The 12,455-nt window shown below is 41.2% G+C and overlaps 1 protein-coding gene across 6 annotated transcripts in view; it reads right to left on the bottom strand.

Moving 5' to 3' along the window:
* Positions 1–12,455, bottom strand: part of SPHKAP (SPHK1 interactor, AKAP domain containing) — a 168,228-nt gene that overhangs the window by 108,619 nt on the left and 47,154 nt on the right. For 5 of the 6 annotated variants that reach the window (XM_055120937.1, XM_055120938.1, XM_055120936.1 and 2 more), the window contains exon 2: positions 2,625–2,727. The exons of the other annotated variant lie outside the window; for it this stretch is intronic. In XM_055120937.1, the coding sequence (XP_054976912.1) occupies positions 2,625–2,727 (103 nt within the window). The remainder of the gene's footprint in view (positions 1–2,624; positions 2,728–12,455) is intronic. 6 annotated transcript variants of the gene reach the window in all.

A 12,455-nucleotide genomic window follows, 5' to 3' on the forward strand; every position in this document is an offset into this window, starting at 1 on the left:
AAAGATGAATACACATTCTTCTCGAGTGTGCATGGAACATTCTCCAAGATAGACCACATGCTGAGCTGAGCCACAAAACATACCTCCATAAAAGTAATAAGACAGAAATTGTATCAATGATCTTCTCAGATCATGATGTGCTGAAATTAGAAATAAATCACACACACAAACAGAAAACTAAATCAAACACCTGGAAATTAAACGCTCACTACTGGACAATAAGTAGCTTAGAAAGGAAATCAAGGAGGAAATAAAAAGATTCCCTGGAAATGAAAGAAAATGAGGACACGAGTTACTAAAACTTATGGGACATGGAAAAAGCTGTGTTAAGAGGAAAGTTTATAGCTCTACAAGCATTCCCCAGGAAGGAGAAGCAAGCCCACATAAATAACCTAACCTCACAGCTTAAGAGCTTGGAGAATGACCAACAAAAGGAGCCCAATCCGAACAGAAGGAAGGAAATAATAAAACTTAGAGCAGAAATTAACGAGATGGAAACCCAAAAAATAATCCGAAAGATCAATGAAACCAAGAGCTAGTTCTTCGAAAAAATAAATAAGATCGATAAACCTCTAGCAAGACTCACAAAAATAAGGAGAGAAAACCCTAATAAACCGAATCAGAAATGAAAAGGAGGACATTACAACAGAAACTACAGAAATTCAAAGGATCCTCAGAGATTGCTTTGAGAATCGTTATGCCACAAAACACAAAAACCTTGAGGAAATGGATAAATTCCTAGATTCCTATAGCCTCCCAAGGCTAAACCAAGAAGACCTGGAATATCTGAACAGACCTATCACCATCAAGGAAGTTGAAACGGTAATAAAAAGTCTTCCCAAGCACAAAAGTCCTGGCCCAGATGGATTCAATAGTGAATTCTTCCAAATCTTTAAAGAGGACTTACTCCCAATCCTCTTTAAGCTTTTCCAGGAAATAGAAGTATCAAAAACACTTCCAAACAGTTTCTATGAAGTAAATATCACCCTGATGCCAAAAGCAGACAGAGATACCACAAAGAAAAATAATTACAGACCAATATCCCTAATGAACACAGACGCAAAGATCCTCAACAAAACATTAGCAAATAGACTCCAACAACTCATCAAAAAGATTATACACCATTACCAATTGGGATTCATCCCAGGGATGCAAGGATGGTTTAACATATGATGCATAATTTATATACATATATAAATATCTGCTAACAGAATTTATTTAACTGTATATAAAATATTTGGGGGGCCATGTGGTGCTAGGAATAAAGCCATGTGTCCCACATGCATCTAAAAACATTTTATAACTAATAATTAGTATTATTAGTAAATGTACCTTCTACATTTGGTTCAAAAGCACAACTAATCCTCTAGAATTCAGTTTAAAATAACCATAAAAATATGAAGTGTAGATGCAGAGTTGGACAAATCCTTTTATTAAATGTATAGCGTATGTTTATGCAATTTATATTGCATAATATAGTATATATTCATACATATGCATATACTATACATTTTCCATATATATTTATATGGAGTATATTAATTATTGTACACAATTAGGTAAACATTTATGTTATGCATTAAAGAATTTGTGTACTTTAAAAATAACAAAGAAAATGGGACTGGATAGATAGTACAGAAGATAAAGCACTTATAGGACTAACCCAAATTTCAGCTTTGGATTTGGTCACTCAAGCACAAGTAACTAGGAGTTACTTCTCAACACAGTGTTGGAGTAGCTCCTGAGAACTGTTATTTGTAGTCTCAAATAAAAACAAAACAAAAGCAAGTAGCAAAGAAATGACAAGTAGGGGCTGGAGCGATAGCACAGTGAGTAGGACATTTGTCTTGCACACAGCTGACCTGGGTTCAATTCCCAGCATCCTATATGGCTCCCCTTCCCCTTCCCCCAGCACCACCAGGAGTAATTCCTGAGTGCAGAGCCAGGAGTAACCTCTGTGCATCACCAGGTGTGACTCAAAAAAGAAAAAAAGAAATGATGAGTGGTACATTACTTTAAGTTTCTGAGTCTTAACTTACATTAGGTGGAAAAATAAGTTTGCAAGATGATTTTGTGTTGTTCAAATGTCTTTTGACTTTGAAGCTGTGTAAGTAGTGTCTTAATCCAATATTTATTTGTAAATCTATCTGTATTCTAAGAAATGCAATTACACTTCTCCCATTAAGCCAAATACACATTTCTCTGAATGAAAGAAAATATTATTAAAGGTATTATATATTAAAGAAAATATCAAAAGAGCACACATCCATTTTTCTTATAATAAGAACCTTGGTATAATCATTGGAGCCCTTGAGAATTTGTGCCAGGTTTTTGGTAAGGATGCTAGAGACAGTCTCCTAAGCTGAACTTTGAGATGAGAGTAGATGAACATAAATTGAGATATAAGAGAGATATAAAAGGTTAAGGCATCCCCATCTCAGTGGCTTGGGCTTTCTGATGATTTACAGAAGTCAATGTTTTTAATAGCACTGGGGTAGAGAAACCGTTTATGAGCCATTCTACTGGGTGCTTTTGTATTAAAGGATCATAAAAAAAAAAAATCCAAGCCCAGGCCCGTTCATTCCAGGAGCAGTCATCAAGAGGAAGGGACTAGCCACGGTTACCTTCTTACAGGCTGTGATGGAGTTCCCCAGGCCGCTGGCCGAGCTGCTGCTGGCACTCCCGGGCTGTGCTGCCAAAACCTGCATCAGCGGACACTCCAAGTTGCTGTCGGTGCCCCCAAAACACAAGAGAGAAGATATCCAGTGAGACAGCAGAAAAGGGGCAGCGCGTTGCCATTGATCAAGTATTTTTTTTTTTTTTTGTCGTTGGATACTGCAAGTCTTTTTGCTGATAGTGACCCTTTTTAGTGGGCTTTACATTTTTTTCATTTTTTTTTTTTACTTTTTTTGGGTCACACTGGGTGCTCTCGGGGGATACTCCTGGCTTCTACTCAGAAATTACTCCTGGAAGTGTGCAGGGAATCATATGAGATGGTGGGGATCGATCCCAGGGCAACCGCGTGACCAGCAAACACCCTCTCCACTGTGCTGTTGCTCTGGTCCTGCGCTTGACTTTAGTGATTGATGGAACCAACCACCTCCTGCGTTTCACTTTTGTGATTAGTGTATCGACCCGCCAGCATGAATTTCTCCACTGTAAGTAAAGAACTGCCACCCTGTGTCAGCCACATTTTTGGGTCACACACACCATGTCTGCCTGTCTTCTGGCTGTGTTAACATGTTTGTCTTTGCAAGGAAATTTCCATTCCAAATAACGTATTCCCAATGGCTGCAGTAATTAAACACTCGGAACCAAAACACAAAAATCCCACTCATTTATATTTCACTTTTACTCTGGAGTCCACACATGGTGGTGGTACTCATGGCTTATTTCTGGGTCTATGCTCAGAGATGACTCCTGACAGTACTCAGAAAACCATTTGGGGGACTGGTGGCTGAATCTGGGTCAATTGTGTGAAAGCAAAAGCTTTATCCATTAAACTATGTGAAAGCAAGAGCCTTATCCACTAAATTATGTGAAATCAAAAGCCTTATCCACTAAATTATGTGAAAGCAAGAGTCTTTTCCACTAAAGTATGTCTGGTCCCTCTGTAATTTTAATTCGAAAAATAGTGCCATGAATGGGTATAGAATTTGGAAAATAGAGGCCATACCTTTGTCTTTATTTTATTTTCAGTTTAAATGTATTTGACATATAACATTATGTAAAACTATAGCATACATTTGTATTAATTATTCAAGTGACTAAGAAGAAATTGCTAGAACATGATCAGGGCACTATTATCTCTGTGGCTGGGATATTATCATAATGTCTCTGTTTTTAATGCCTGGGTAAGTGCTTCTTTCCAACATTTCTATCAAGTCTTGTGTGCATAACTACATGAAGTGATACACAGATATTTTTAAATATTAAAAAGCCATTTCCTTATCGTCTATGCATAATACAATTTGGAATGATTACCATATCAGGTTTTCATGACATAACTGGAGATTTTTGAATTGAGCTTAATTTAAATAAGAGTCCTCTGAAACTTAAGAAAAATTTATTTCTGAAAGTATAAACAATTGAATTGGAAATGCTAAGCCTATGCATTTTGCTTTTGATGCTGTAGCCCTCATAGAAGGAGCCATTCATTAAAATACAGTTCTGCAATATGGTCTAATTAGTCTTTCTGTAATCATCAACCCAATGTATAAATTTTTTCTCCCAAATTGAAGATGGCTTAAATGACCATTGCATTTTTAATGAATATGTAACCTTCAAATTTTAAGTTCTAGATTAGTCATTTTCATTGCATTTCAGTTAGTGTTTAATTGAATCTGTAAGTATGTCCATTATTTATTATGAATGACAATTTTTACCGATAGGGTGGTGATTCAACAGTTCACAGAGCCAGGTAAAAATTCACAAAGATTAGCTCAAGTAAAATCTGTTTTAAATTGTATCATATTCTTAGTTACTACCACTGAAAGTGGTAGTAGTTCTTACTTACTACTTAAGAAACTAAAGTTTTTTAGTTACTACTACTGAAAACAAAGAGGATCCAAATTTAAATGGAAGAGTGGTATTCATGTTATCTTTGCTTAATTGAGAAAAGGAAGTGGAAGGAAGAAGAAACGAAATGAAGGGAGGAAGAAGGTAATTTGCTCTAGATTACAGTTCTAACTCTCTAGCTATTATCCTCTATCTCTAGTCTGAGTTTCCTTTTGAAGCAAAATGTTTGGGGAAGAATCTGTGAAATCTTTTTTTTTTTTTTTTTTTTTGCTTTTTGGGTCACACCCAGAGATGCTCAGGGGTTACTCCTGGCTTTGCACTCAGGAATTACTCAGGAATTAATTGCTTGGGGGACCATATGGGATGCCGGGGATCGAACCCAGGTCGGCCACGTGCAAGGCAAACGCCCTACCCGCTGTGCTATCGCTCCGGCCCCAAGAATCTGTGAAATCTTTTAGCTATGGAAGCACCAGGCAAAATATCAAAGAAGTCCTGAATTTTCAGTTTCACCTTTATATTTTTCCCAGTGTGGGGGGTCTGTTTTTTCAACTTCCATTTAAGCATGACTCAAAGACAAAACCAACCACAGGTGCTGTTCCGAATGCTTTTATGATGACAAGACATCATTAATCATGTATGCACCAAACAGGTAATTATTATGAGCTTCGAATCCTTTACTTGTGGAAGATAAGACAAGAAAGGGAGCTAACTTTGCTCTGTAATAACTTGCATCCTGAGTCAAGAAAATCATTGACATCCTTGGGGCTGGAGCGATAGCACAGTGGGTAGGGATTTTGCCTTGCATGCAACCGACCTGGGCTCGATTGCCAGCATCCCATATGGTCCTCTGAGCACCACCAGGAATAATTCCTGAGTGCAGAGCCAGGAGTAACCCCTGAGCATCACCAGGTGTGACCCAAAAAGCAAAAAAAAAAAAAAAAAGAAAGAAAAGAACGAAAATCAAAGCTCTGTGCAAAGGAGTCAGACTGAAGAATGCACACAACTATCAACTATGACCCTTTGTTTCATTGTGTGCCTCCAAGGCACTTCTGATGAGCTGGAGGATGAATGCTATTCATGTATTCCAGATTTCCACCATCCCTCATGTCTCTTTATATTCTAATAACCTGGAGTGTGTTGGAGTTGTCCCTGGCACAACCCCCAGAGGTCTCTGGGCCTGTAGGGAGTGCACAGATCCTGACTTCTCTGAGAATCGGGTTGTTGTCCAGGGAACCTGACATTCCTAAGGATATCATAGACAGCTTGAGACTTGGGAAACAGGAATCTTCAGTGTCAGTCATACTTCAACCTTGCCTCTAGCTTAGAGCATCAAGGACCATGCTCTAGCAGCTTCCTCCTAGTCATTATAAGATCCCACCTCCCACTGGTGCCTGTGTTAGAGCATGTAGAAAACTTCTGCCAGGGGACAGCCGGGGGAGAGCCCTGGGTTTTTGGGGGGCTGGTCCCAGGTTGCTCGCCCAGACAGGGCAGCCCAGGCCATGGGGCAGACGAAAGAGGAAACAAGGGACAAGCAGGTTGACTGATCAGTTGCCGTTCATTCCATTCTCTCCACGTGCCTGTTCCAGTCTCTCTGAGCTCCCCATTCTAGTCTCACCCTGCTCCTCATTCCTGTCTCCTCCTGTCTCTCCTAGCCCCTCATTCCTCCATCCCAGCTCTCTGGATTCTGCTTTCAGACTGCCACTATCTCTCTGAGTTCCCCATTTCCTACTCTCTCATCTCTCTCCCCCAGCACTCTTCCTTCCTAGCCCCTCATTCTTCCATTCCAGCTCTCTCCATTCTCCTCTCTTCACTAGTCTCTCCCCCCTACTTGTCTCTCTCCACCTTGCCCTCTGGGCTACACACAGTCTGGTAGAAAAATCAACATAAGAAAGCCCTTCCTGAAGGCCCACTAGGTTCAAAGGAAACACTACCTAGGGGCATTCCAAAGCCCTTCCTGACTGCCAGCAGGCAAAATACCTCTTAAGGTGTTTTTCTCCATTCCTCAGTTTAAAAACACAATCAACATCTTAATACTAGTCATTTGTATATGGGCACAGTAAGAGATACATTTTGAGGCTTGTAGGACAGCTCTCCTGGGAACATCTTGCCACAGACTCAGACCACAGTACTCAGGCCAGATTAATCATTCCTAACCCTAGCAGGGTCCGAATCTAGTTATCACTGTTTGGATCATGACAGCATTTGTCCATGACCAAGCTCTTAACTTATAGTTAAGCATTTGGCACTTTGGCAAGGTCCATCTCGATGCCAGGGTAGCACCTAACTCACCACTTGCCCTGGTCCCATCCTGTCCCTCATCAGGACCCTCCTTTGGGGGTGCTAGGAAGTAAGGGCAGCTGAGGCGTAGGTTGAGAGAACAGATGACCAGGAGGAAAGTATCATGTAGAGTCAAATGATTCTCAGCTTACAAAAGCATAGCATTTGCTACTGTCTTCCTGTGCCCATAAAAAAGGACTTGGCTTTGAATACACTATGCAAAGGACTCAAGGAGAAGAGAAAAACAATATTTACAAGTCAACAGAACACAAAGAAAGAAGTTACAAATAAACACAGAAGAAAGGAAGCACTGTGATGGGAGTAACCCAATAAACCTAAACTGCCTGAGGCTATGTTATCCTACAATAGCTCTAGGTTTTCTCCCTCAGCCTCTAACAATTGCTTCTTAATAAACTTTGTCATATGACAATGATGAGTCTATGGCCCTTGTGAGTGGCTGTGTCTCAGTCACTTATGGCAACATTTGCCATAAGGGCAAATGTTGAGCATCTGTTGTTCCTGACTAGAGGAATTGTCCTCTGTCTCCCCCAGTCCAGGTAGTTATTGGGTAACTGCAGATGTGAGAAGTAGGTAGGCTAAGTAATGAAGTCAGTAGGTAGGCTATGTCATGAAGTCAAGACAAAGCTAGGCATAAAACACAGTGGAAACAGAGGTTTGACATTCTCTGATGGCTTCAAAGGAAAACAGCATCTAACTTGGGCAGAGGTGGTTAGGTCCAAACTAAAACGATGGTGGGGATATGGGGAAACATCCCCCCATCCCAGGTAATACCTTCCTTTCCCTTAAACACAGTATATAGGACATCAGAACTTCAGGTAAATAAGCTACGATCACAATTGTTTTACACACAGAAGTTTTAGAATTCCTGAACTCCTCATAGAAGAAAGAAAATGCACAACTACTGACATATACCCTGGTGTGAAACCCCTCCTGTTTTTACAATTTTTGTGGGATCCTAGTTGGAAATAAAAGTGAGGATGAAATTTGAAAGTATTGCTTGCCAGCAAGATCACTCAATTTGTTCTCAGACATTGATTATAAAACTAATGTGTGTATATATATATGTGTGTATGTATATATGTGTGTATATATGTATATATACACATATATGTGTTTCCAGGGCTGGAGCGATAGCATAGCAGGTAGGGCGCTTGCCTTGCATATGGCTGACCCAGTTTTGATTCCTCCGCCCCTCTCAGAGAGCCTGACAAGCTACCGAGAGTATCTAGCACACACGGCAGAGCTTGGCAAGCTACCCATGGCGTATTTGATATGCCAAAACCAGTAACAACAAGTCTTATAATGGAGACGTCACTGGTGCCCGCTCGAGCAAATCAATGAGCAACGGGATGATGGTGACAGTGATATGTTTCCAGTAGTTTGGTAGTCACTCCCACAAACTCCCCCCCGTGCCATGTAATCTCATCTTTATTTTCATTTTCATTTTTATTTATTTTTTAAATTTTTTCCCCGTACGAGCAGAGCCCAGCAAGCTACCCGTGACGTATTTGATATGCCAAGAGTAGTAATAACAATGTGCTCTTCATGTTCCTGGAGCAAGCAGATGCCATCAGGTTACACTAGCATGCAACAGGGACAAATGAAGATGTTACTGGCGCCCACTCAAGCAAATCAATGAACAACAGGATGAACAACTGTCATCCCGTTGTTCATCAATTTGCTCAAGCAGGCGCCAATAACATCTTCATTTGTCCCTATCATGTGCTAGTGTAGCCCGATGGTATCTGCTTGCTCCAGGAACATGAAAAGCACATTGTTACTGTTTTGGGCACATCAAATATGTCATGGGTAGCTTGCTGGGCTCTGCCATTCAGGGCAGAAAAAAAAAAAACAAAATAAAGAGGTCATGCTCTAGGAAAAGATGCATCAGTCTCTTCCAGGACCTTTTATACTCCCCGAATCTTGGCCATTGATGAGATTACATGATGCCAGGGAAGTTTGTGGGTGTGACTACCACGCTACTGGAAAACTGGGGGTTTGGGTGGAGCTATCGTCCATAACTTCTACTTAATAACCCATAAAATAGTAAAGTTAAGAATACTTTAATTTTCAAGATATTGAAAATGGTTTTTGATGTATATCACTGTATCACTGTCATCCCATTGCTCATCGATTTGCTTGAGCGGGCACCAATAACATTTCTTCCATTGTGAGAAATGTTACTGTTTTTGACATATCAAATATATGCCATGGGTAGCTTGCCAGGCTCTGCCATGCAGGCGAGATACTCTCATAACTAAAATTAGTGTGTTACATACATGTGATAATAGAACTCCATTGCATCAATATTCAAAACAAATGCATCTACAAATACATCCAGAAACACAGCATAATTTAATTTTATGGTGCCTAACTTAAATAAATTGTTATTATATCAAGAGGCCCTTTAAACCACATGGCCTATATGTGAATTTCCAGGCTACTATTCAAGAGTTCAGTTTTGTCCCTGACCTTGAGATAAGGTGAAATCCCTTGACTATTTTCAAAGATATTATTTGTGGTGTCCACAAATGTGTTTTCGTGTTGCTACAAGATGAGGTAGTGACGGCAGCAACATAAAGTTCAGGCATATATTAAATTGGATGAATTGACATTTATCCAGACATTTATCGAGCTCATGCACCAACATGGTCTGGCGTGAGCCTCAGGCAATCACAAGCTAATGTCGTCCGAGCTCACAAAGCTGTGCAGAGAAGTGATAAAGGAAGACGTGAAAGAGAGAGGAGCAGCACTGTTGGCCGGTGTGGCAGAAGCCGGGAAAAGTATTCCCAACACCTGTCTGTCCTTCGCCAACAAGATGACTGCCCTCCGATGTCCTGATGGATCTATCACATTTTCCAGAAGGGCAACGGAAAAGGTTATTCATGACTTCTACTCAGATCTCTTTGATAACCACATTCACCTGCCCACATACCAAATTCCACAGGAAGAATATGTCGTTCCCTGCGTTCTCCCTTCCAAAATCCAACACTCCATTTCGTCGGTAAAGAAACATAGAACACATGGTCCAGACAAGGTCAGAACTGAACACCTGAAGAATCTGCCGCCAGTACTCATCAATACACTGGCTCAGCTCTTCACAAGTTACCTGTCTGAATGCAAGGTTCCATCCCAGCAGAAAACCAGCAGGACCATCCTATTGTACAAGAAGGGAGACATCCGCGACATCGGCAACTAACGCCCAATCTGCCTGTTGTCCGTCATTGTCATCTACAAGTTATCACTTGAGTCACCCTGAATAGGATTGGAAGAACACTAGATGAAGGACAACCATGCAAGCAAGCCAAGTTCTGAAAGGATTCAGCATGATCAGACCATATCCACACGGTGACCAAGCTCATTGAAGTTTCATGGGAGTTCAAGATGCTGCTCTGTCTAATGTTCATTGATTTAAAGAAGGTCTGTGATCTGTTGAGACTAAAGCCGTCATCGAGGCCCTAGCCAAACAGGGTGTTCAAACTCAATACATCAGGATCCTCCCTCTGTGAGCTGTATTATGGATTCACCACCAGGATCTCATCATTCTACAAGGAAGTGATTATTAATGTAAAGATAGGGGTTTGGCAGGGCGACACCATTTCACCAAAACTCTTCAGTGCCACCCTCAAGAACATCATGCAACGACTGGAATGGGATGGAATGGGAGTGAAGATAGAGCTAGGCAACTACACCACCTCCGCTTCTCTGATGACACTGCGCTCATAACACCAAATATCAGCCAAGCTGCACGAATGCTGGCCGACTTTGACCATGAGTGTGGAAAGGTCGGATTGAAGCTGGATCTCACCAAGACAATGTTCATGAGAAATGGTCTACTTCCTGATGTTCCATTTGCCCTCAACGAAACGAACATCTCTGAATGCAGCAGTTAGGTGTACCTAGGTCAAGAACTCAACATGACAAACGACCTGGCACTCGAACTGCGCAGGAGGAAGAGAGCAGCGTGGAATGCCTTCAAGAGTGTCAAAGAAGTGGTTAAGAAGACAAAGAACCTCTGGCTCTGGGCACATCTTTTTGACTCCACCATTCTTCCTGCACTAACATATGCCTCAGAGACCTGGGCCCTATGAAAACAAAATAAGAACGCTATTTGGCTATCCCAAAGAGGAATTGAAAGCGCTATGCTTGGAGTATCACATTTCACTCAAGTGAGAGAAGGAATTTGGAGTTCTGACCTCCGTCGATGATCAAGTATCAGGGACGCTTTCTCGTTTTCCAAGGCGTCGAAAATCAGATGGGTCGGACATATAATGTGATTCAGAGACAACTGCTGGACTAGAGTTGCTACCAACTGGATTCCACAGAATGTCAAAATACCATGTGGCTGCCCACCTATGAGATGGTCAGACTTCTTCATCAAGACCCTGAATGATTGACTTGAGGCTCTTCGTGTTCCTGGAGCAAGCAGGTGCCATTGGGCTTCACTGGAGTGCAATAGGGACGAATGGAGACTTTATTGGCACCTGCTCAATGAAGATCAACAGGGTGACAAGTGATACAAGTGAAATTGACATTTTAAAAAGTGCTTTCAAAATCTCATAGAGTCCTGTAGCTTATTCTTGAGGCATAGAACCACAAGTTCTTCCCTCCGGACATGCTCTTTTGTTTTCTAATGAAATCTTTTCAGAGTGCTGATGTTGCTAAATGTGTTTCAATAAAGAGGTAGATCAAGGTAGGAAAGAAGGTATAAGGGCAGAATTTGAAGGAAAGGTTTCAAAGTTCCTAAGGGAGAAGAAACTGACTCCCTTAAAGTCAGTGACTAAAATGAGAGAGTTGCTGAGCTAGCACTGGGGTGCGGTCATGCAGTGTGAATAAGTAGGTTGCCATCAGCAGGGAAATGGTTTAGGGAATCTTCCACTATTTCCTCAAAGGGAGGAGAACTCTCATAACTGGGAGAGTGCCCCAGTTTCTGCCGGTTACTGAAAAGCACATTATCTCTATGTCGACACTCCAAGTTTGGCTACACACTGGCAGCGCTGATGGCATCTGAAAACGTGTTAGAGATTTAGTACGGTCCCATTTATCCCTGCCTCCCCTACCCCCCCCCCCCCCCGAAGCACATCTGACTCAGAAACTGCATGCTGGCATTCAAATCCGATGATTCATGTACTCATTAAAGCTAAAAAGCATTCATCTTATATCTTAAATAAACATTTTCATTTGCCCTTTGTGCTTTACACATGCTGTTCTTCTTTGAGAACCACTTCCAAGTCCCCCACAATTCCTCTGATGATTACAATTGTGCTTTTGTGTCTAGGTCTCTTACATCTCCTTCTTTCCTGCTTCCTATCCAGGAGACGGCCCTCTGCAGGACACCACCAGCGCTTAACACAACAACATGTGTGTGTGTGTGTATGTGTGTGTGTGAGACACACGTGTGCTTGTACTTACTCTTACTTTTTTCTCCTCCATAAATAGTCCCTTCATTCCAATACTAACCAAACAATGAAATAGGAACTTCCGGTGTTTCAACAACATGCGATTCATGTCTTATTTTATAACTAATCCAGTGGTATATGATTGGGTAATGTTTATCTGACTCTAGCTCTAGGCTCCCAATAATGAGAGAGCAGGGCTCCATAAAACCTAGGACAATGGGCAACAGTATGGATGCTTAA

This window comes from Sorex araneus, chromosome X, assembly GCF_027595985.1.
Source record: "Sorex araneus isolate mSorAra2 chromosome X, mSorAra2.pri, whole genome shotgun sequence".
Lineage (NCBI taxonomy): Eukaryota > Metazoa > Chordata > Mammalia > Eulipotyphla > Soricidae > Sorex > Sorex araneus.